This window comes from Saimiri boliviensis, chromosome 11, assembly GCF_048565385.1.
Source record: "Saimiri boliviensis isolate mSaiBol1 chromosome 11, mSaiBol1.pri, whole genome shotgun sequence".
NCBI lineage: Eukaryota > Metazoa > Chordata > Mammalia > Primates > Cebidae > Saimiri > Saimiri boliviensis.
This window is the reverse complement of record NC_133459.1, coordinates 95,921,386-95,946,881: the sequence shown is the minus strand read 5'-3', so window position 1 is coordinate 95,946,881 and position 25,496 is coordinate 95,921,386. Positions and strand designations below refer to the sequence as shown.

The following is a 25,496-nucleotide window of genomic DNA, read 5'->3' as shown; positions in this document are numbered from 1 at the left end:
GGCTGGTCTTGAACTCCCACCTCAGATGATCTGCCCCCTTAGCCTCCCAGAGTGCTGGGATTACAGGTACCAGCTACTGTGCCTGGCCCCAAATGGTTATTTCTTAACTTCCATCACATTTACTGGCCTGCATGCTTTCTACTGTAAGCAAGAGCCCTTTCTTCTCCATTATCTGTCTGTCTGTCTCTGTCTGCTTATTTGCCTATATATTTATCAAATATGCATATGTACTCATGCATTCCTATTCTTTTCAGTGATTTGTAATTTATTACAGCTCTGAATTATTGCGGAGCTCAAAATTTTTCAAATTGACCAGTGGGAACCTCTTCAGGCCGCCTCTTTTGTCCTTTTATTTTTAATTAGAATTTTTATTTTGAAATAATTGTGGATTTACATGCAGTTGCAAGAAATAGTACAGAGAAATTTTGTGTACCCTTTATGTGTGAGTACCCTGTAGGGTATCATGGGGAAAACCATAGCATAATATGATAACTGAGATATTGACACTGTCACTGCTGGGACACAAACCATTTTCATCACAAGGATCCTTCATGTTGGCCATTTAGAGCCACACCCGCTTCCCTCCCATCCCTTACCCTCTTCTTAATCCCTAGTAACCACTAATTTGCTCTCTGATACTATGAGTTTTCCATTTTAAGGATGTTGTAAAAATGGAATCATATTATAGAAGCCTTTTGAGATCGGTTTTTTAAATTCAGCATAATTATCTGCAGATTCATCTAGGCTTAGTTTTATTACTATATTTACATAAGCAGATTTGGAATGGGATAGGTCGACACTTTATTCTTTTTCAAAAGTATTTTAGCTATTTTAGTTCCTTTGCCTTTCCGTATAAATTTTAGAATAATTTTGTCTATATCTACCAAAAACTATTTTTGAGATTTTGATAGAAGTTGTGCAAAACCTGCATATCAGTTTGGGGAGAATCAACATCTTTACTACGTTGAGTCTTCCAATACATCAACACCATGTATTATTTTGAATGTCTTTGATTTCTTTCATCAGTATTTCATATCTTTAGTATGCAAATCCTGGACATGTTTTATTAGACTTACATCTAAATATTTTTTTGAGAGATTGTAAGTGGTATTGTATTTTAAATATCTATTTCTACATGTTTACTACTAGTATAGATAAATATTATACAACTGATCTTTGTATGTTAATCTTGTATCCTTTGATTTTAATCTTGTAGTGTTTCTTTTTGGGAAATTTTTAAATTATGAACTTAATTTCTTTAATAGTTATAGGGCGATTCAAATGATATATTTTGTATTGTATGAGTTGTATGGTTTGTGCTTTTCAAGGAGTTAGTCCATTTCAACTGAGTTGTTGCTTATTAATTCTAGGTGCTTTTTGAAGATTCTTTGGGATTTTCTTGATAGTCATATCAGAAATAAGCACTTTTTTTTTTTCCATTTCCATATTCTTTTTCCATTTCCAATCCCTATGCTTTTTGTTTTCTTATTGCTCTGGTTAGAATGTCTACCACTGTGTCTAATAAAATGTTAAGAATAGACATCTTTGCCTTGTTTGTGATCTTAGGAGGGATGCGCTCAATCTTTCATGATTAAGTATAGTGTTAGCTATAGGTTTTCATAGATTTTTTAAATCAAATCGAGGCAGCCTCCCCCAATTTCAGTATTTTTTATGCCAATACCATACTGTTTTGGTTACTGTAGTTCTGTTGCATAATTTGAAGTCAGGTAATATGATTGCTCCAGTTTTTTTTTTTTGGTTTTTTGTTGTTGTTGTTGCTCAGGATGACTTTGGCTATTCTGGGTCTTTGGTGGTTCCATATAAATTTTGGAATGATTTGTTTTTCTGTTTCTGTGAAGATATCATTGGTAGTTTGATAGAGATTGCATTGAATCTGTAGATTGCTTTGAGTAATATGGACATTTTAACAATATTGATTTTTCCAATCCATTAACATGAAATATCTTTTCATTTTTTAGTGTCCTCTTCAATTTCTTGCATCATTATTTTATAATTTTTACTGTAGAGATCTTTCACTTCTTTGGTAAAGTTTATTTTTAAGCATTTCACTTGTAGCTTTTGTAAATGGGATTACTTCCTTGATTTATTTTTCAGATTGTTCACTGTTAGCATATAGAAATGCGACCGATTTTAGATGTTAATTTTGTATCCTTCAAGTTTACTGAATTTGTTTCCATTCTAATAAATCTTCAGTGAAGTCTTTAGGATTTTTTCAGACCATGTCATCTGCAAACAAGGGTAATTTGACTTTTTCCTTTCCAATTTGGATGGCCTCTATTTCCTTCTCTTGTCCAATTACTCTAGCTAGGACGGGCAGTACTAAGTTGAATAATAGGAGTGAAAATGGACATCCTTGTCTTGTTCTAGAACTCAGAGCAAAGCCTTTCAGTTTTTCTCTGTCAGGTATGATGTTAGCTTTGGGTCTGTCATATGGCTTTTATTATGTTGAGGCATGTTCCTTTTTTACCCAGTTTTTTGCAGGATGTTGAATTTTATCAAATGCTTTTTCAGCATCAATGGAAATGATTGTATGGTTTTTGTTCTTCATTCTGTTGATATGATGTATCACATTGATTTGCATATGTTGAACCATCCTTGTGTTTCTGGGATGAATCCCACTTGATCATGATGAATGACCTTTATAATGTGTCGTTGAATTCGGTTTGCTAGTATTTTGTTGAGCGTTTTTGTGTCGATGTTCATCAGAGATACTGGCCTGTAGTTTTCTTTTTTTTGATGTGTCTTTGTCTGGTTTTGGTATCAGGGTAGTATTGGCCTCATAGAATCATTTTGGAAGTAGAATCAACTCTTTTTCTCTATTTTTTGGAGTAGTTTGAGTAGGATTGGTATTAGTTCTTCTTTAAATGTTTGGTAGAATTCAGCAGTAAAGCCATTGGGTCTCTGGCATTTCTTTGCTGGGAAACTTTTATGGTTTTGATCTTGTTACTTGTTATTGATCTATTTAGGTTTTGGATTTCTTCATGGCTCATTCTTGGAAGGTTGTGTGTGTCTAGGAATTTGTCCATTTATTCTAAATTTTCCAATTTATTGGCATATAGTTGCTCATAGTATACTCTAATGATCCTTTGAATTTTTGTGGTATCAGTTGTAATGTCTCCTTTTTCATCTCTGATTTTATTTATTTGGGTCCTCTCTCTTTTTTTCTTAGTATAGCTAAAGGTTTATTGATTGTATCTTTTCAAAAAAATGACTTTTCATTTTGTTGATCTGTACTTTTTTAAAATTTCAATTCTATTTATTTCTTCTCTGATCTTTATTATTATCTATTCTACTAATTTTGAGTTTGGTTTGCTCTTACTTTCTAATTCTTTAATATGCATCATTAGGTTATTTATTTGAAGTTTTTCTACTGTTTTGATATAGATGCTTATTGCTATAAACTTTCCTCTTAGTACTGCTGTATTCCATGGGTTTCGGTATATCATATTTCCATTTTCATTTATTTCAAGGGATTTTTACATTTTCTTCTTAATTTCTTCTTTGACCCACGGGTCATTCAGAAACATATTGTTTAATTTCCTTGTGTTTGTGTAGTTTTCAATGTTCTGCTTGTTATTGATTTCTAGTTTTGTTCCATTGTGGTGGGAGAAGATACTTGAAATGATTTTCATATTTTTGAAATGTTCAAGACTTGTATTGTGGCTAACATATAGATCTGTCTTTGAGCATGATTCATTTGCTGAGGCAAGGAATGGAAGAATGTATATTCCGCAGCTATTGGGCGAAATGTTTTGTAAATATTTATTTGGTCTATAATGCAGGTCCATTTGGTCTGCAGTGCAGATTAAGTCTGATATTTGTTGATTTTTCTCTTTGGATGACCTGCCCCGTGCTGAAAATGATGTGCCGAAGTCTCCAGCAACTATTGCATTGGAGTGTATCTCTCTTTTTAGCTCTAATAATATTTGCTTTATATGTCTGGGTGCTCCAGTTTGGGTGCATATGTATTTTTAATTATTTTCTTTTTTTCTAAAGACAGAGTCTTGCTCTGTCACCCAGGCTGGAGTCCTGTGGTGTGATCTTGGCTTAGTGCACCTTCACCTCCTGGGTTCAATTTATTCTTTTGTCTCAGCCTTCCAAGTAGCTGGGACTACAAGTGTGTACTACCATGTCCAGGTAATTTTTTTGTATTTTAGTAGAGATGGTGTTTCATGGGGTTGCCCAGGCTGATCTTGAGCTCCTGAGCTCATGCAGTGTGCCTGCCTCTGCCTCCCAAAGTGCTAATACTACCGGCACGTGCCACTGGATCTGGCCTATATTCTTTATTATTATATCCACTTGCTGAATTGACCCCTTTATTATTATATAATTATCTTCTTTGTCTCTTTTTATAGTTATTGTCTTGAAATCTGTGTTTGTCTGATATACATATAGCTACTCCTGCCCTTTTTTGGCTTCTTTGGCATAGAATATCTTTTTTCATCCCTTTATTTTTAGTCTGTGTTTATCTGTATAGGTGAAGTGTGTTTCTTATAGGCAACAGATCGTTGGGTCTTGTTTTTTTTATGCATTCAACCATTCTATATGTTTTAATTGGAGAGTTTAGTTCATTTACATTCAATGTTACTGTTGGTAATTAAGGACTTACTACTGCTATTTTGTTATTTTTCTGATTGTTTTCTGTTGTGTTTTCTCTTCCTTTCTGTGAAAGTGATTTTCTCTGGTGGTATATTTTAATTTCTTGCTGATATTTTTTGTATATCTGTGGTAGGTTTTTTTATTTTAGGTTACCACGAAGCTTACAAATGACATAACCTGTTAGTGCAAACTGATGACAACTTCACTCTGCAAAAACAAGCAAAGAGAAAACGAATAAAAAATTTACACTTTAGCTTCATCCCCTTGCTTTTCAGCCTTTTGTTGTTTCTGTTTATAACTTCTTATACTATCTGTCTTTTACAAAGTTGTTGTAATTATTATTTTTGATTGGTTCATCTCTTAGTCCTCCTACTCAAGGTATGCATAGTTTGTACACCTAAATGACAATGTTATAATATTGTGCATTTGTCTATGTACTTAACTATTACCATTGAGTTTTGTACCTTCATGTAATTTCTTATTGCTCGTGAGTGTCCTTTTTCTCTCTTTTTTTTTTTTTTTTTTTGAGACAGTCTCACTCTGTTGCCCAGGCTGGAGTGCAGTGGCACAGTCTTGGCTCACTGCAACCTTTGCCTCCCGGGTTCAAGTGATTCTCCTGTCTTAGCTTCCCTAGTACCTGGGATTATAAGCGCCTGCCACCACAGCTGGCTAAGTTTGTGTATTTTTAGTAGAGACGGGGTTTCACCATGTTGGTCAGGCTGGTCTCGAAGTCTTGACCTCATGATCCATCTACCTTGGCCTCCCGAAGTGTTGGGATTACAGGTGAGCCACCACGCCTGGCCTAATGTCCTTTTTTTTTTTTTTTTTTTTCAGATTGAAGGACTCCCTTTAGCATTTCTTGTAGAACAGGTCTGGTGTTGGCAAAATCTCTCACCTTTTGTTTGTCTGGGAATGTCTTTATTTCTCTTTTATGTTTCCAGCATCCTTTTACTGGATATCCTAGTCTAGGATAAAAGTTTTTTTCCTTCAACCTCCTGGTCTCCACTGAGAAATTTGCTGCCAGACATATTGCAGCTCTTTTATACGCAATTTTTTTTTCTTTTCTCTTGCTACTTTTAGAATCATTTCTTTATTCTTGACCTTTGGGAGTTTGATTATTAAATGTCTTTAGGTAGTCTTACTTGAGTTAAATGTGCTGTTTTATAACCTTCTTGCACTTGACTATTGATATCTTTCTCAGTGGGTTTGGAAAGTTCTGTTATTATCTCTTTGAATAAACTTTTTATCCTAATGTCTTTCCCTGCCTCCTCTTTAAGGCCATTAGCTCTTTAATTTGCCCTTTTGCAGCTGTTTTCTAGATTTTGCAGGCATGCTTTATTCTTTTTCATTCTTTTTTATTTTTATTCCTCTGACTGTATATTTTCAATAGCCTGTCTTGAAGCTCATTAATTCTTTCTTCAGCTTGATCAGTTCTGCTGTTGAGAGTTGCTGGTGCATTCTTCATTTTGTCCGTCAAGGTTTTCATCTCTAGAATTTCTGCTTGATTCCTTTTATTGCAATCTGTTCATCTGATAGGATTTTGAATTCCTTCTCTGAGATATCTTGGATTTCATTGAGCTTTCTCAAAACAGCTACTTTGAATTCTGTCTGAAAGGTCATATATCTCTGTCACTCCAGAATTGGTCACTGGTGCTGTATTTAGTTTTGGTGAGGTCATGTCTTCCTGGATGGTCTTGATGCCTGTGGATGTTTCTGGATGCCTGAGCATTGAAGATTTAGATACTTATTCTAATCGTCACAGTCTGGGCTTGTTTGTACTAGTCTTTCTTGAGAAGGCTTTCTTGAGAAGGCTTTCAAAGTATTCAAAAGTAATTGAGTGTGGTGATCTAAGTCTGGTCACTGCAGGCATAAGTGACTTAGGCAGTACCTCAAGCCTAGTTGCCCTGTGACTCTTACAGACTTGTAGAAGTACCTTCTTGGTAGTCTTGGTTAAGATCCGGGAGAATTTCCTGGATTGCCAGGCAGAGTCTCTTATTCTCTTCTCTTACTGTTTCCAAACAAACAGCATCTCTCTCTCCATGCTGAGCTCCCTGGAGTTAGGTGAGTGGTGGGTGACACAAGCATTGTTTTGGCCACTACCACTGGGACTGTACTGGGTCACGCATGAAGTCAGCATAGTACTAGGTCCCGCCCGAGGCCTGTGGCAACTATTTACTGGCCACCACTGATGTTTATTCAAGGCTCAAGGGTTCTTTAGTCAGTGGGTGATGACTCCTACCAGGACTTAATCTTTCCCTCAAGAGCAGCAGGTTCCCTTCTGGACCAGGGTGGGTCTAGAAGTGTCATACAGGTGGTAGGGCCTGAGATTAGGGGCTTTAGGAATCTGCTTCATGCTGTATTTTACTGGGGCTGAGCTGGTGCCCAGGTTGCCAGACACAGCCCCCTTTACTTTGCCATCTCCTTTCCTCAAGCAGAAGGAATCTTTGCCCATGGCCAACACTGCCCCAGGCCTGCGGCAACTATTGCCTGGCTACCACTGATGTTTATTAAAGTCCCAGGGGCTCTTTAGTTAGCAAGTAGTGAGCTGGCAGGCATGGGTCTTTCCTTTTAGGGGAGTGTGTTCCCTTCTGGTCCAGGATGGGTTTAGAAATGCATGTAGGAGCCAAGGCCTAGAATCAGGGACTTTAACAGTCGGCTTGGTTCTTTATTTTACTGTGGCTGAGCTGGTACCCAAGTCATAAGACTAAGTCTTTTTCCCTCTTCCTTCTCCATTTTTCTAGCAGAAGGAGTCTCTCTCCATGGCAGGTCTCCGTCACAGCTGGGAATGTGCTGGATCATACCTGAAGCCAACGTGATCTTGGGTCTTGTCCAAGGCTTGTGGTGACTGCCGCCTGGCTACCACTGTTACTTATTCAAGGTCTAAGGGCTGTTTACTCAGTAGGTGGTAACTTCTGCCAGGACTGGCTCCTTCCTTTCAGAGCAGCAGGTTCCCTTCTGGCCCAGGGTTGGTCTAGAAATGTCATCTGGGAGTTACAGCCTAGAATGGAGGCATCAGGAATCAGGACTCTACTTGGTGCTTTATTTTACTGTGTCTAAGCTGTTACGCAAATTGCAAGACACAGCCCTCATTACTCATTCTTCCCTCTCTTCCTGGAGCTGTGAGCTGTGCTGCCTGAGGTTGGAGAAGGGATGGTACAGGCACTCCCTTGGCCACCCAAGCTAGTGTCTCACTGGATCACCTGCATCCCAAGTGCGCTGACTCTGAGCCCAGCCCAGCACCAGGACTTGCCCAGGAATTGCAGTCTAGGTGACTAGACTGCAATTATTTATTGAAAACTCCACTGGTTTATTGAAGACCCCTCCAGCGCTCTTTAGCCTGCAATGGTGGGGCTAGCCAGAACTCAGGTTCTGACCACTGGGATGGGTGATTCCTCTCTAGCTAGGGCTCATCTAAATGTTCCTTCTGTGGGTACCAGCTGAATTCTGCCTTGTGTTGCTTTGTGGTGTGAAGAGCAGCACTGAGTTCCACTGCAAAATTCCATTATCACTGTGCTCTCTGCTTCCCAAGCATACAGATTGTCTCTTCCTGTGCCATGTGGTATTTCTGTGGAATGGGGGAAGGGTAGTGTCAGCAATTCAAGACTGTCTTTCCTACCCTCTTCAGTGCCTCTTGTTTCGATGTGGTGTTAAAACCAGGTACTATGATCAGTCCTGATTTTTGGTTCTTATGAAGGTCTTTTTGAAACTGGCCCAGTTGTCCCATAGAACTGATGTTTATGGTTTCTTTTGAATAAACATAGAAATTGACCCTCCTGCTCTTAAAACTTGAGAAAGTTATAATTGTCTTATCGGAGTTTCTTGCTCAGGAAACTGAACCTTATACCTCCCAGATATTATCAAAGAACTGAAGTTCAGCAGATTACCACATCCAGTGAAAGGCCAGCCCCCTCATTTATCATGACTGCTTCCTTACCCCTCCCTAATTCCAGTTTTCCTGCATGTAGCTACATTCCTTCTTGTTGCGTAAGTCCCCAGTTTTAGTTGGTCAGGGAGACAGATTTGAGACGATCTCCCATCTCCTCAGCTGTAGCACCCAAATAAAGCCTTCTTCCCTGGCAACACCTGTTGTCTCAGTGACTGGCTTTCTGTGTGGCAAGCAGCAGGACCTAGAGCAAGCCCCTGGTGTTTCACAAACTTTCTTGTGTGAATAGTTGCTCAATTTGGTGTTCCTGTGGGGAGGATGATTGCTGGAGGGTCCTAGGTGGCCATCTTGCTCTTCCTCCTTCCCAATCCAATATTTTTGAGAATTTTTATTATGAATGTATATTGAATTTTGTCAAATATTTTTTCTACATCAATTGCAATGACTGTGTGATTTTTTTTTCTTTATCTTGTAATATGGTGGATTACAGAGATTGTTTTCCAAATATTGAACCAGCCTTGCATCTCTGAGTGGTACATAATTCTTCCTATATATTGCTGATTTCTATTTGTAAACATTTTGTTAAGGATTATTGCTTCTATATTTGTGAGGAGTATTGGTCTATAGTTTTCTTTTTTGATACTGTCTTTGGTTTTGGTGTCAGAGTAATACTAGCTTTATAAATGAATTGAAAAGTATTCCCTTCTTTTATAATTTATGGATGAGACTGTAGAGTTAGTATTAATTCCTTAAGCCTTTGGTAGAATTCTCCAGTGAAATCATCTGGGCCTGGATATTTCCTTTTGGGGAGTTTTAAAATTATGGATTTAATTTTCTTAATAGTTACAAGGCTGTTTTGTCAAATGATCTATTTTGTATTGGATGAGTTGTGGTAGTTTGTACTTTTCCAGAAATTGGTCCATTTTATCTAATTTGTCAAATGTATGTGTGTAGAATTGTTCATAGTATTACCTTATCATTGTTTTGATCTTTTCAGGGGCTGAAATGATATCCCTTCTTTTATTACTGGTATTGGACATTTGTGTCCTTTTTTTAAGTTAATTCTCAGTCATTATAGAGATCTGTCAATATTATTGATCTTTTTAAAGAACCAGCATTTTGTGTCATTGATTTTTCTCTGTTGTTTTTCTGTTTTAAATTTTATTGGTTTCTGTTCGTATCTTTAGTGGGAGGAATAAGGAAAAGCACGCCTACTTTGTCTTCCTGGAAGTGGGAGTCCTCTTGTGTCCTTTGATATGCCCACCATTTTTTAAAGCACCTCAGAAATTTTTGGCATAACAAGATATTCCAAGTTCATCTTGTCCCTCCCACCACTGAAACATGAAATAAATCATTTCTCAAAAAGACTTGGTTTTGCTTAGGATCTCCATAGGATTTTGAAATGGGTGAGAACTGTAGGTTGGCTCTCCAAAAAATCTATTACTACATTATAATGAAAACAAATCTTAGACCAAATTCTGCCACATATGTAATATATACATTTATTAACTAAATTCTTGTAATCAAAGTAGCACATAAAAAACTGCCTTGCAGGCTTGAGAAGTCTTATCTCTTTAGTCTCCTAGATGTTTTGAACACTGCTTCCATGATAGGTCACTATAGGTGAACCCCAGTTTTCCATAGGCAGGGTACTGATCCCACCACTCCTACTCCCAACCTCCACTCCTCAGCCAGCGTCAGGGAGAAAGAAGCTTCCAGAGTTCATATTGGCTCAGGACCAAAGAGGGCCTTTAGCTGAGAGCATAACCCTGTAGGTAGAGTACCTACACACTGGATTATCTCACAAATTTCTTCAAGGGTGGGGAGTACCCCTAATATATTGACCTAATCCATGTATCTTGAATGCCCTTAATTTCACCAGTGATAGCCCACTTTTGATATTCATTATTGATAGTCAATAGGCCGCTATTTTAATCAGGAATAAGCAAAGTACCCATTGTTGACAACCCCTTGTAGCTCCTTCTGGAGAATGGGCTCTCTGAAGAGGACAGCAGTGGACAGTGCAATCTTGAGTAGCATCCTCATGGTACCAGGGTAAGAGCTGGACCTACGCAACCTTTATGCAGGACATCCCACTGTATGTGCTTAATACTTTAAAGTGAATTAGATAACATGGCAACAGTATGCTTCAGTGCAACAGGCACTCAACATATCTTGCTGAATTGAATGAAATTAATATTGGCGAAATCTATAATTAGGAGCCCTTTTAGATATTACCAGAGGGATACCGTTATTAACAGGTGTTCACTGAGCAACTACTACCTGCCTTATGTTAGACATGGCTCGTTATAAGGAGAGAGAGCTCTTAGACCCTGCACTCCAGGACAGCAGGGATGGGGCACCCTGGTCCCCACTGTATCTCCTGTGCTGACTTCTGGGACTTAACAATAAACAGTGCCCAACTGAAGGCTGAAGACAGAAGGAAGGGTGAATTCATCAAGGCGAACCCAGAGAGTTACTACCTTCAAGATAAAGAGTGTTAGAAACAGGATAAATGGAATCAAACAGCTTCCTCAGCAAGTGCTGAAGATCTTTAAAGCAGCTCTGAGAGGAAAAGAATAAAGGGCTGAGACAGCCTTCACCTTACCACTTGTGATAGTAGCTACATCTTTTTCTTCCTGTGGCCTATATCTTAGCACACTGGGGTGCATCTAGGGATTGCTGTCTTTCTCACCATCTGTCTTTGTCAGTCTGTATCTCTGTGTCCCCTCCCTCTCTCCCTTCCTTCTCCTCTCCCCACCTTCTGTCCTTATTTCTCTCTTTTACCTTTGTCATTTTGTCTGTATGCCTGTTTCTGCCTGTTACCATGTTTCTTCATCTCAGTCTGTCTGTATTTACCTGTTTCTGTTTCTTTCTGTATCCATTGCACTGACTCTGTCTTGCCTTTCCCTGTGTCTCTGTTTATCATTTCTGCCTCTATGTGCCTTTCTGCTTCTCACTCTCACTTCCTCACCCTGTCTCCCTCTCTCTTCCTCTGTTACTCGTCTGTCCTCTTTCTAATTCCCATCATGTGTAGCCACTAAGATGCTTAGACTTGGATGTGTATATTATTATCTACCCTGATTATAGTTACTTATAATTATAGGTTTCTAAATACTTGGTACTTTCTTCCCATGATATAGACGCACACACTATATTCCTCATGTCACTAGGATGTCAAACAGTTATCCACCCTCAGAGGTTTATTTTCAGGTACAGATTACCTGTGCAAATAGTGACCTTCAATCTCCAGCAGGTACTCCAAGATGTATCCAGAACAACAGGGGGAGTGGGACATGGGCTGTCCCCGCTGCACAGTTAGATGAGATCCCACACTGCCACCCCATGGCACCTCCACCCTCCCTCAGGACTCTTTGAAAACTCTGGGGTCATGATCTGGGATGAATTATCTTTGGAGCATTCCAGATGCTGAACTAGCTGCTTCAGCCTGAGTGGGTTCATGATGCTTTGCGAGGGTGGCTGTGGCCTGCCTACTCTTTGATGGAAGAGTACAGGTGGCATCTCTGACCTACACTGCAGGACAGAACTCCACAACCTCCATGGGATCCTCAGCTGTGATAAGGTCATTCCATACTTTGCACTGAGTTTGTGGGTGAGAAGATAAGTTTAGACAGGGTCTGATAGATATAGGAGAGAGGGAAGAGGCAGTCAACCACTTTTTTGCACCCTGGGTTGGGAGGCTCTCTGCCACAGGTCTTCCATAGATGCTGTGTGTTTAGTTCTACTGACAACCCCACCCTATATGTGAAATAACAGATGAAAATAATTTAAAGAATTTTCCCTAAATCATACACCTAATAAGCTGCTAGTCTGGGATTCAGTGAGCTCATATTCTTTCCACTTCACCAGTGATTTTCAAGCTTTTTTTTTAAAAACAAAACAAAACAAAAACAGAAGAATAGAAGCCTTGAGTTTTAAATGGTATCTTAATTGGCACTTCAGTATTTAGAAGAGCTAGATACTTTGCTGTTGTCATTGCAGAGGGGTAGGGTCCAGGGCTTCAGCACCTCTGCCCCCGTCAGCTGTTTGTGGCAGCCCCAGAAACGTGTCTGTGAAGACAGGGTGAAGATCGACTCTTCCTGGCCCACATGGCTCACTGGCAGTGAAGGGACAGGAACAGCCAATGGGAGTATGTCTTGGAGGATTTAAGAATGCAGATTAGCACAATGACCACGGGGAGATAGTCTATGGGGCACTAAATATCAACCTAAAGAAAGAAATTTAGGCACGAAATACCATTTTAAGGGTTTCTTTGAGCCAGGGTGAGGACAGCTGCCCGGGCAACACTTCCCAGTTACTGTAGGAAGTGCTCTTTTCAACCTTTGTTGTAAGTAATCTTTTAAAGGCAAAAGGAGGAACAAGGAGTGGGTGGATACAGAGTTGTTCGTTAGGAGTTTTCATTAGTTTACATAATTAACATTGATCAGTGATTGATTGGCTGTGTAGTGTTGAACTACAGAGTAGAGGTTACAGTATCCAGTGTGTGGCATTGTTGGGTTAATGATAGGTACCAATAGCATCAGTCTAGAGCCCACATAGCAAGCAACTTCAAGAGGTGATTACTTGACTCAAGGGGAGATGGGGACATGACTGCTGCTTCATTCCAGTGCCTCTCTGGACCCAATAATTTAAGGAGGGCTCACATTCCTCATATAAAAAGTTTTATTTCTAATATTAGATCAACGAGACAGAAAATTAACAAGGATATCCAGGACTTGAACTCAGACCCGGAACAAGTAAATTTAATAGACATTTATAGAACTCTCCACCCCAAATCCACAAAACATACATTCTTATCAGTACCACATCACACCTACTCCAAAAGTAACTACATAATTGGAAGTAAATCTCTCCTCAGTAACTGCACAGCATTTCCCAGGTTTAAATGAAATATTGGTTGGCTGCTTGTTTGTTCTTTTCCTCCCTTATTCCTTCCTGTCTCCATTGTTAAGCACAATTATTGGCATAAAAGAGGTTTTCAATATCCATTTTTAGACTGCATTCTAGCCTGGGCAATAAAGCAAGTCTCCTGTTCTCTCTCCCTCTTTTTCTTCCTCTTTCTTTCTCCCTTTCATTCTTTTCTTTCTTTCTTTCTTTTTCTTTTCTTTTTTTTTTTTTTTTTAAAGTTTCATTTCTTTTCCAACACATTGGGCTAAAAGCTAAATAAGATGCCAGCAGGCACCTGCTTGAGAGTGACTTCTAGGGGAGAAGGGAAAGCAATAATACTGGCCCGCAAATTAAAAAGGAAGAACACCTGTGCTCCGAGTCACTGGGTGACCTCCTGAGTGCCCCACAGTTAGTAAACAAGCCTGGCCACTGTGGCACGGGCCAGCAGCAGGAAGCGAGGCAGGCAGGCAGCCCATCTGTGAGTAGCGTCAGCGTCTGCCTTCTTCAGGGCGATGTGACCTGAGTCATGTGTATCAGTCTCGTGAGGAGCCTGGCCTGTGGTCCATCCCCACAAAACTCACTCAAATACAGTGGAAGTAGCGATGATTGCATTAAACTTTGTTGCTAGCCAAGCTCAAATAAGTGTACATGTTTCCCAATAGAACAAAAAATAACAAAGGAGAATTAAGTAGAATGAACAATAGTTAAGTCTCATGCTCTCAGCAGTTCACTGTATTCTCAGAGCCCAGCAGCCACCTGCTCCAGTGACAACATTCTCCATGTCTCCCTTCTCTGAATAGATTCAGGGAGACCTAGCAAAGGCCTCCTCTGTTTCACGTGTTTAACACAGAATCGCTTGTTTTTCCTGAAGGCCTTTCTATTGAGGTACCAATGAAGTGTCTGCACTGCGTGCCCTCATCCCACTGTTGAGAGTGTGTGAATTACATGTGAGTTCACGCACTGTACCTCTGCTTCATGCTTTAGAGCCCTGTTTGGGTGCCGTTCCGAGTGCTGGTGTGGTATAGGCGGCTAGAAAGTTCCATGCTGCTGCTGCTAACAAAATGATAAGCATAGATGGAGAGACAGCAGCAGAATGGAGAATAATGTGAATGGTGATCAAGGGGCAGCCAAGGCCAGCAGCACCAGACAGCATAGTGGCATCAGTCACTCTCTAGCTAGTGTCCTTGAGGGGCCACTAGTCTCTGGACTGCGTTGAGTTCATCGTTATTACAGTGAAGTGCAGCGCCAAACCAAACCCTCCACTTAATTTTTTAGCGTTAAATCAATTTCAGTGACGTCTCTAGACTCTCACTTGCTCCTGTAAATCTCTAAAAAAGGAGTATTGAAACTGGCACCTAAACATATCACTAAGTTGGTCAATATCCTTAATACATGATCTGTGTTATATAGGCAATATTTGGTTCTTATTGAAATAATTTTGTTTGAAATCAAAGTTCAAAAACAAATATGAAGTCCTGTTAACCTGTCACATAAAATTCTGGAAGACAAATATCAAGAGAGGTTCTACGAAACTCTATATATAGTTTAACGATACTGTGTTAAAAACACACATTTTACACATCCGCCCTGCACCTTATTACACTTGGGTCAGGCCTTGCAGAAGTTTCTTTAGAAGGGTTTTTAGGAAGGGCAAATAAAAGGTTAGATAGATATGATTAACTTGGTATTTAATGCAAAAATCTTCTCTAATCTAGGAGTCTTGACTGTTCTAAAATGAGCTAATAGCTATTGGAGCAAATTTATGTAGCAAATTGCTGTCTGCTGTATTCAGATTATTCCCTGAGCTCTGACTCATTCAGAAAGCACCAAATATCACGGAGACACACAATTATCATGCTTAATTAATGTTTGCAACCAAAAACGGTAAGGTTAGAATTCTCAATATCACTGTGGATATTGAAGAGCTGAAATTGACTATTATCTTGAGATTAATATATTTTTCCCCAAGCCATACCCTGGGGTCAAAAGACAGAGTATTAAAACTATTTGAAAAATTCACTGCAATTAATTGCTTTAGGGGCTAATTTTTTTTTAATGTCTTGCTTCCTTACGCCTGTACTACTGATTGTTATAGCCTGCACACTTCACCCATTAAGTGGTAATTCAGAGTGACAACTACATTGAAATGAAGCAAGTTAGTTAATCACCATGAAACTGTTCCTGAAATACCCTGTCCAAGTACTCCCTAGTGACAGAAGGCCTCTGATTACCTGATTTTCTCCTGAAGTTAGATTTTCATATACAAAGCTGTAATTATTTTTATTTTAAATACAGGCCAGGGGAGGACTGAAGTTTGGTTGGAATTATTATCAGAGCCATTCAGAGTTTTTCACAGGAGACTGTAAGTGGCTCTCTGATTGTGTAGAGCCCCCCAGGATGTGCTGCAGGGATCCTAGGATGCTGCTCTTGGCTTCATCCCTGCAGCCTTGAAATACTGACAAGCTGGGAGTCTGAGTAGGGCCGTGGCAGTTATAATATGACTTCATTTTCATCAAAGCACAACTTCCAGCAATAAGAGGCTTGATCAATAGGCCCGTGCCCAGTCTTGTTTGCCCATTTCGGTTGACTTGCCTGGACAATGAGGGTGACCTGCCCTTTGTCTTCCTTTTCTTTATGATTACGTGAGCGATGCCCTGAACAGTCATTTGGTGTGTTCCCCTTTCAGAGAAGGCTGTGTTGAGACTAGTGAACTATTTGGGGCCCTGAACAAGTCTGCCTTTCAGAAGGGACACGGCAGCCAGCTGAGGGGCTAGGTACTACTCTCTAACCTGCCGCATCCCTGCCCGGCTTGCAGGTTTCTTGATAAACTGTGAATCATCCATGGCACGTTTATTATCCCTGCATGATCGTATATGCTTCTCTCAGTGGAGCTATTAGTGGACCAAGTGAAGTGCTTTAAGGGGCTAAAGATAAAACCGAAGTATTCTAGATGTCAGATTGGCTATAGGAAGAAGGAAAACCCCTCAAATTCTAAATCTGTCTACACTCCTTTTCAAGAGAATGGCATTTGGTGACTCCAAGGAAATCATGATCCATTAGGTAATTCCCTGTATGCCCATAAACTCACAACCTGATGCCTGAAGTCATGACATGGAGGTATTGTGTGTGAGGATGCCTATACGGTGGTGGCATTTGCTCTTTTGGCACGGGGAATACCAATATGCCCTTAAGAATCTCACAGCATTATAGGGGAGAGACAAATGGACACACTTTTCCACGCATCATCGTAGAGCAAAAATAAGGTGATGTGGCAGAAGGAGAGAGTGGTAAGCTCCACTAGGGTGAGTCAGACAAGACTTAAGGCATGTCGTGGGGAATGAATAGTTCACCGGGGGAGGAGGTAGGGGTCCAAGTGGAGAGAGGAGGGCGCAGTGCATACTGAGAGTGGTCTTTTTGGCAGGTGTCATGCTTCATGGCAAAAGTGGAATGAAAAATCTGTTTGCTTTTCTTTGGGTAACCATACCCTTACCTAGACTTCTGCAAGACAGTGCTCCTACAGCACTCATCTGTGGGTGATGCAAAGTCAGTCACCCACCCTGAGCCAAAACAAGGAGGGCAAGAAACGGCAAAGCCCGCTTGGGGGAGGGAAATGATCCACTGCTTGTAAAAGCTTGCTGTAAACGATTTTTTATTTACCATTCACTTCCCACTTCATTACAGTTGTTTGTGGTTATAGCATGTTTATCAACTGTTATTCCATGAAATGTCACTGGAACATTGGAAGAAGAAGAAAAACCTGCAATGGGCTGTTCAGGTCTTAGGGGAAAACTGAAGCAGACAAATTTATGACCTTCACAGAGCCAAGGAGATGTTGCAGAGAGTAGAGGCTGGATTTGTGTCTCAGTTCTCGGAGTCGGTATGACAGAGGTCCTTCTTGCTCTTTGGTCTTCCTGATATTCCTGATCAACTTAAGAAACATCTCCTAGTTTGTGGATTAGCCCGGGCAATAAAACAAGACCTCGTCTCTTAAAAAGAAAAGAAGGAAATATCTCCTGATCTCTGTGCTCTAATATAGTAAGGAAGGATAATAGTAATAGCACAGGGCTATTTGGTGGAGGAAGGAAAAGAAAGAAACCTGGAGATGGCTTGTTCGTGTCATATGGGACCCCAGGATGTCAGATAGATGGTAAGTAAATGACACAAGTAAATTGAAAAATAGAAATTTATTAGGTATTTATATTTAAATACCTAATTTAAACTTAATACACTGTGGAGTAAGATACACCCTGAAACAAAAGATCAGCCAAATGTGAAAATAACCACTTTGGAACTTGATTTTAAAACACATGGTGGTCCAGCCGGGCACGGTGGCTCACACTTGTAATCCCAGCACTTTGGGAGGCCGAGGCGGGTGGATCACGAGGTCGAGAGATTGAGACCATCCTGGTCAACATGGTGAAACCCCGTCTCTACTAAAAATACAAAACATTAGCTGGGCATGGTGGCGCGTGCCTGTAATCCCAGCTACTCAGGAGGCTGAGGCAGGAGAATTGCCTGAACCCAGGAGGCGGAGGTTGCGGTGAGCCGAGATCGCATCATTGCACTCCAGCCTGGGTAAACAGAGCAAAACTCCGTCTCAAAAAACAAAACAAACAAACAAACACATGGTGGTCCTCAATTTAGGATGGCTTGACCTATGATTTATTAACTTTATGATAGTGCAAAAGCGATAAGTATTCATTGGAAATGATACTTTCAATTTTGAATTTTGATCATTTCCTGGACTAGCAGTAAGTGTGGGAGGATCCTCTTTCATGATGCTGGGCAGCTTTCCGTCAGCAGCATCTCCCAGTCAGCCATGTGATCTTGAGGGCAAACAAGTGATACTTTTCTCTACAGTGCTCTCCTGCATTCAATAAATTACATGAGATAGTCAGCACTTTATTATAATGTCAGCTTCGTGTTACACGACTTGGTCTAACTGTGGGCTAATGTAAGTGTTTGGAGCACATTTAAAATAGGTTGTGCTGAGCTATAGTGTTTGGTAGGTTATGTGAGTTCAGTGCATTTTCAGCTTACAGTGTTTTAAACTTACCATGGATGGGAGGCAACCTGGTTGTAAGTTGAAGGGCATCTATATTCTCTTCTCCCTGACCCCCAGCTTTCTCTCTGTTGTTCCCCGAGCGCACAGGCCATAACCCTCACTTCATACTCGACGTGCAACCTTCCTTTTCTTCCTTACCTCTCCTTTCTAGTGACACCTAATTCTGTTACCCTGTTTAAGTCAAAAGGACCCCTTATTTCTAGTATTCCTTCTGGTACTCAGAATGGAGGTGGCAATGACTCCCATGCTTGCCACCTCCATTCTGGTCTCTGCACTGCAGCTACGGCAACTTTTCCTGATGTACACAGTGCTTTATCCCTTATTGGGACATGCCATTTATTCTCAGCATCTAAGCAGTAAGAATATAAATATCAAACCAAGAAACCTCCAAATGTTTCATTAGTACCCAGTCAACAAACTCAGTTGAGTTTGTCCATAGCTTCCTGAATGGACCACACACTGAGGTTGAAAAAAACAGAACGTCTTTAATTGGTGTATTGTAATTTATGTGCCAAAGGCTGGCTGTTGGGGATGAGAGGAGAGAATTACGTGGAAGTTGGTTGGCTATTAATTATCTGGTTATAAGATGTGGAAGCTTTCCTCTTTGACGTATCTTTGATATACATTGTTTCATTACTCAGATGTTAATTTTGTTTTGGGGATTACATGAGCATGTGGTCCATTTTAAAGCAATAATTTGTGGGTTTTTTGGATTATTTTTGTATTTTAGGAAAATGGTTTATTTGATTTGTGACATTTCCATTAAGCTAAAGGTGTTATAATTTCAAGAGGGATGCTAAAGATACATTTGGTTGCTTCCTTTAAAATTTATCTTCAAGATTTACTCAGTCTGTGGTTGGCCTCATCCATCCTAGTGGCTTCAAATAATACCTGTTCATGGATGACTCACCCAGATCCCACATCTGAACTCCAGGGATCTATATCCAGCATGAATCCTTTCTCTTCTGGAAGTCTCCAGTGCCGGCCTGCCTTTGATGGTTCTTCCCACTCCCATGCTTGCTACCTCCATACTGTTCACTGTATTGCAGCTACAGCAGCTTTTCTTGATGTATGCCAGTACTTTATGCCTTATTGGGACATGCCATTTATTCTCAGCATCTAAGCAGTAAGAATATAAATATCAAACAAAGAAACCTCCAAATGTTTCATTAGTACCCAGCCAAGAATGTCTCTATCTCAACCCCCTTCACTTCTGTTCACCTAGCTTTTTTCCTCTTTAGGAGCTGGAAGGTGCTGCATAGCCCTGGCTCCGTGCTCACGCCTTTATTTGCCATATTATGTTCCTTTTATCTTTTATGTCGGGGGCACCTGCTATTGGTTCTGCCCCCAGTTGTGCCTGATTTTCTCTCAGGTCCGCTTTCTTTCGATGAATGAATGACTATACGAGTACTTTTAGTGCTGTGTCCCTGAAATCCTTTTTGAAAATAGAGTATTTTGAATGCTCAACTCCATTTAGTGGATAAGAACAAAAATACATATGCTTGTTATAAAACAGAAATAGATGTAAGTCAGCCTGAGAGACTGAAAATATTTTGTCTTTATAGTCTTCCTTTTCTGTTAATGTATGGGAAAAGAAAAGTAGATTTCCTGCTTTTTCGATTTGCAAATGATTTTTCAATTTGAAGTACATTAACATAAAAAGAACATTCTGTAGCTTTAGAATTTGACCTGTTATTAACAAAAAATAATAGGAAATTAATCACCTTAATAATTACTAGTCAACAGAGTTTGAATGACTTATAAATTAGTGATTTTTAAAATCTATAAAGACTCATAAAAAACACATTTCTTGAGATCCACACTTATCATATTTAGGTTTATTATAGTTTAACTTACAATGCCCTGGTGATATTCTGGTTGGGTTTTACCCTAGCACTAAGTATTGACCAAAGGGGGAAGAAAATGAGCTAACAATTAAATCTAGGCTAGTGAGTGAGCTCCTTCTAAAACTTTTAAGTACAGATTATACCAATACATTTTCTCAAATACTGTAGGGATCAATATCCTAGTTACCTTGTCTGGGCTTTGACAAAATAAAACTACTTAGGTCACGTAGTAGGTATGTGATACATATATCAACAATATTTGAAAAATTTTTTAAATTGGAGCAAAACAAAACATTTAAACCAGAATCTCACATGTTGGAAGATGAGGGATGTGGAGGGCTGGCCATCAACCCATCGTTCTGAATCTGTGATTTGGCATTCCTGTGTCAACCATCCCCAGTTCACCAGGATCTGTCAGGGAGATCTGGGTTCCAGCTTCACATTCTCTAATTTGCTTTTGAAAAAATCAGTCTTTCATTTTTCTGCCAGTTCCTGCATGTATTACAAGAGCAATGGGGAGATACATGAGCCCAACCAGCATTGACATGAAGAAAAATTACTAGCAGTTACTTTGACACTTGGAAATGGCAGCCTAAGAATCAGAATTTGGAATTTGCTGCTCAAACATCCCTTGGGCTACTCCTTCCTAAAATTACCACCAAAGTTTACAGCCATCCACTTATAAGGATAGTATTGTAGCCTTTTCCTTGCACTGAGAATGTCTCAGCCCAAAACCTCCTTAAGTTGATAAGCAACTTCAGCAAAGTCTCAGGATAAAAAATCAATGTGCAGAAATCACAAGCATTCCTATACACCAAAAACAGACAAACAGCCAAATCAAAAGTGAACTCCCATTCACAGTTGCTACAAAGAATAAAATACCTAGGAACACAACTAACAAAGGATGTAAAGGACCTCTTCAAGGAGAACTACAAACCACTGCTCAAGGAAGTAAGAGAAGACACAAACAGATGCAAAAACATTCCATGCTCATGGTTGGGAAGAGTCAACATCGTGAAAATAGCCATACTGCCCAAGGTAATTTATAGATTCAACGCTATTCCCATCAAGCTACAATGACCTTTTTCACAGAACTGGAGAAAACCACTTCAGACCTAATATGGAACCAAAAGAGCCTGCATAGCCAAAACAATCCTAAGCAAAAAATACAAAGCTGGTGGCATCATGCTGCTTGACTTCAAACTGTACTACAAGGCTACAGTAATGAAAACAGCATGGTACTGGTACCAAAACAGAGACATAGACCAATGGAATAGAACAGAGGCCTCAGAAGCAACACTACATATCTACAATCATCTGATTGTTGACGAACCTGAGAAAAGCAAGCAATGGGGAAAGGATTCCCTGTTTAATAAATGATGTTGGGAAAACTGGCTAGCCATGTGCAGAAAGCAGAAACTGGACCCCTTCCTGACACCTTAAATTAAAATTAACTCCAGATGGATTAAAGATATAAACATAAGACGTAACATCATAAAAACCCTAGAAGAACCTAGGCAAAACATTCAGGACATAGGCGTAGGCAAGGACTTCATGGCTGAAACACCAAAAGCAATGACAACAAAAGCCAAAATAGACAAATAGGATCTAATTAAACTCCAGAGCTTCTGTACAGCAAAAGAAACAATCATTAGAGTGAACCAGCAACCAACAGAATGGGAAAAAAATTTTGCAATCTACCCATCTGACAAAGGGCTAATATCCAGAATCTACAAAGAACTAAAACAGATTTATAAGAAAAAAACAAACCCATTAAAAAGTGGGTGAAGGATATGAACAGGCACTTTGCAAAAAAAGACATCTATGAGGCCAATAAACATATGAAAAAATGCTCATCATCACTGTTCATTAGAGAAATGCAAATGAAAACCACATTGAGCTACCATCTCACACCAGTTAGAACGGCGATCATTAAAAAGTCAAGAAACAACAGATTCTGGAGAGGATGTGGAGAAATAGGAACACTTTTACACTGTCGGTGGGAGTGCAAACTAGTGCAACCATTGTGGAAGACAGTGTGGCAATTCCTCAAGGACCTAGAAATAGAAACACCATTTGTCCCAGCAATCCCATTAGTAGGTATACACCCAAAGAACTATAAATTGTTCTATTATAAAGACACATACACACATATGTTCATTGTGGCACTGTTTACATTACCAAAGACCTGGAACCAAATCAAATGTCCATCAACGATAGACTGCATAAAGAAAATGTGGCACATGTACACCATGGAATACACACAGCCGTAAAAAATGATGAGTTCATGTCCTTCACAGGGACATGGATGAATCTGGAAACCATCATTCTCAGCAAACTGACACAAGAACAGAAAACCAAACACTGCATGTCATCACTCATAGGCGGGTGTTGAATAATTAGAACACGTGGACACAGGGAGGGAAGCATCACACACTGCAGTCAGTTTGAGGGGGGCTAGGGGAGGGACAGTAGCGGGTGGGGAGGGTGGGGAGGGATAACGAGGGGAGAAATACCAGATATAGGTGATGGGGGGATGAAGGCAGCAAACCACCTTGCCATGTATGTACCTATGGAACAATCCTGCATGAGCTGCACATGTACCCCAGAACCTAAAGTGCAATTTAAAAAAAAGGAAAGAAAACCATAAACCCAGTAATTCAATATCCTTTCTTTGCACTAGAATAAAATCTCTCAGCTCCTTACTGTGGCCTGACCCTGCGTGATGTGATGCCCACCTGCTCTCCTGGTCTTATTTAATCCTTCCTCTGCTAGAGATACACTGGCGTGTTTTCACCTCGGGGCCACTGAATTCTCATGTTCCTCGAGAGTTTTTTTGTGGTTGGTTACTTGTTATCATTCAGGTCACAAATGTCACCTCCCCCAAGAATCCTCCCTGAACCACCTGTTTAAAGTGGTTCCCTCCAGTTCCAGCTACTTGGGAGGCTGAGGTAAGAAGATTTCTTGAGCCTGGGAAGTCAAGGTTGCAGTGAACTGTGTTGGCATCACTGCATTCCAACCTGAGCAACAGAGTGAAACCCTGTCTCAAGGAAAAAAAAAAAAAAAAAAAAAAGGAGTAAATCCAAGAAGGGCTAGGAAAACCAGTTAATTCACCTTGTTAAGAATTGCATGTGAAGAGCAGAATTCAGAAGTAAAGCACACATTAGTGAGGGGACATTGTCCTTATCCATTTTTCCCAATTCCTGAGTCTTTTTGGTGGGTTGTTTTACATAAAGATGTCCAGAAGCTGTCTTGTCAAGAGCTTTATCAATCCAGTCTTACAGGACTAGAAGGGAAGGAGAGAAGTTAGATGTGCTTTGACTCGTGATGACTGGTTGTAAAAGCATCAGAAGGGAGCGATCTGAAAGACGGAGAGAGCAACTGAGGATTCTTTCTTGTGAGTTCTCGAGGAGGAGGGGCTCTGTACGCACCTGTCATCACTGGCTCCAGTGAAGGGGACCAGGAAGAGTGGTCTCTTGGTTCTCTGAGGTTATTCTGTGACATGGGTTCACTTTTATACTTATAACCAAATATCATCTTTAGCACATCACTAGACAAGACTTGAGATAGTGGTGTTTTAAGCAGAGGATGATTGCTTTCTCTTTAAGTTCCTAACTAAATGAATTTCTTTCATCATAAATATACGTGATATAAAATTTACCATTTTAATCACATTTAAGTGTATAGTTCAGATGCATTACATACATTCACATTATTGTGTAACCATTACCACTATTTATCTCCAGGACTTTTTCAACATTCCAAACTGAAACTCTTCTATTACACAGTAAATCCCTGTTCCCCCTGCCTTCTGGCCCCTGGTAACCACCATTCTGTTTTCTGTCTCTATGAAGTTGACTATTCCAGGTACCTCATGTAAATAGAATCATGCTATTTTTGTGTTTTTGTGTCTGGCTTATTTCATACAGCATAATGTCTTCAGAGTTTATCTAGGCTGTATCATGAATCAGAATTTCATTTCTTTTTTTGTTTGTTTGTTTAATTTTATTGACATAATTATATTTATAGGCTACATGTTGATGTTTTGATACATGCAATATATAGTGATTAAATCAGGGTAATTAGCATTTCTATCATCTCAAATATTTATCATTTCTTTGTATTGGGAACGTTTGAGATCCTTCTAGCTTTTTTAAGCTATATAATATATGATTGTTAGCTATAGTCATCCTACAGTGATATGAACACTAGAACTTATGGTTCCTATCTAGCTGTAATTTTGTATTTTTAAACAAATCTCTGACTATTCTCTCATTCCTTCTTAAAGCTGAATAAATTCCACTGTATGTGTATACCACGTTTTGTTTATCCATTCATTCATCCGTTGATAGACACAGGTTGTCTCTACCCTTAGCTTTTGCAAATATAGCTGCTATGAACATGGGTGTACAAATTTCTCTTCTTGCCCCTGTTTTCAGTTCTTTTGGGTATATGCCTGGAAATGGAATTGCCAGATCATATGGTAATTCTGTGTTTAATCTTTTTGAGGAAAGTACTCAAGGGATTTTAAACCTACAAGCCTATTGGACAAAAGGTTCATGTATTTTTTGCTTCATATATGTCATATAGTATATTAGATATCAGATAAATGGAAATAAATGGGACAAGGCTCCTCTCAAGAGGCACAGAAGATGAGGGACATGGTAAATAGAAGCATGAATAATTAGATATTATAACACTATGTTCAATTCTGTACTATGACGTGTATAGAGTACTTTGGGAGTGCATCATAGTAATAGTGATTTCTAGTGTTTCTGAAGACAAAATCTCATTGGATGTTATCTGAGATAGCTTAATTCTACTGAATTCTGGTTAATGGTGGATCATGCAGTATGGAAGTTCTGGTGTACATTTGTTTTTGTTGCACATTTGGTTTTTTAATAGCTAACTCAATCGTACATGTCTCTCTTTCATTTTATCTTCCTCTAGTGGTTTTTAATTGCCAACCGATCTTACAAAGTCAGTGCAGCAAGCTCTTTTTTCTTCAGTGGTGTGTTTGTTGGAGTTATCTCTTTCGGTCAGCTTTCAGATCGCTTCGGAAGGAAAAAAGTCTATCTCACAGGTAATCTTATTAGAGTATTCATAAACTGGATGAGAAGGCTTATTTCTCTAAGATTCTTAGGGAAATAATACGGGGGCATTTCTTTAAGGT

The 25,496-nt window shown here is 39.6% G+C and overlaps 1 protein-coding gene across 4 annotated transcripts in view; it reads left to right on the top strand.

Moving 5' to 3' along the window:
• Positions 1–25,496, top strand: part of SLC22A15 (solute carrier family 22 member 15) — a 78,966-nt gene that overhangs the window by 19,069 nt on the left and 34,401 nt on the right. For 3 of the 4 annotated variants that reach the window (XM_003933511.4, XM_010344062.3, XM_074381211.1), the window contains one exon: positions 25,274–25,406. In XM_003933511.4, coding sequence (XP_003933560.2) covers positions 25,274–25,406 — 133 coding nt within the window. Of the gene's footprint in view, positions 1–24,434; positions 24,988–25,273; positions 25,407–25,496 lie in introns of those variants that run through there. The other variant, XM_074381212.1, reaches the window with a different exon arrangement.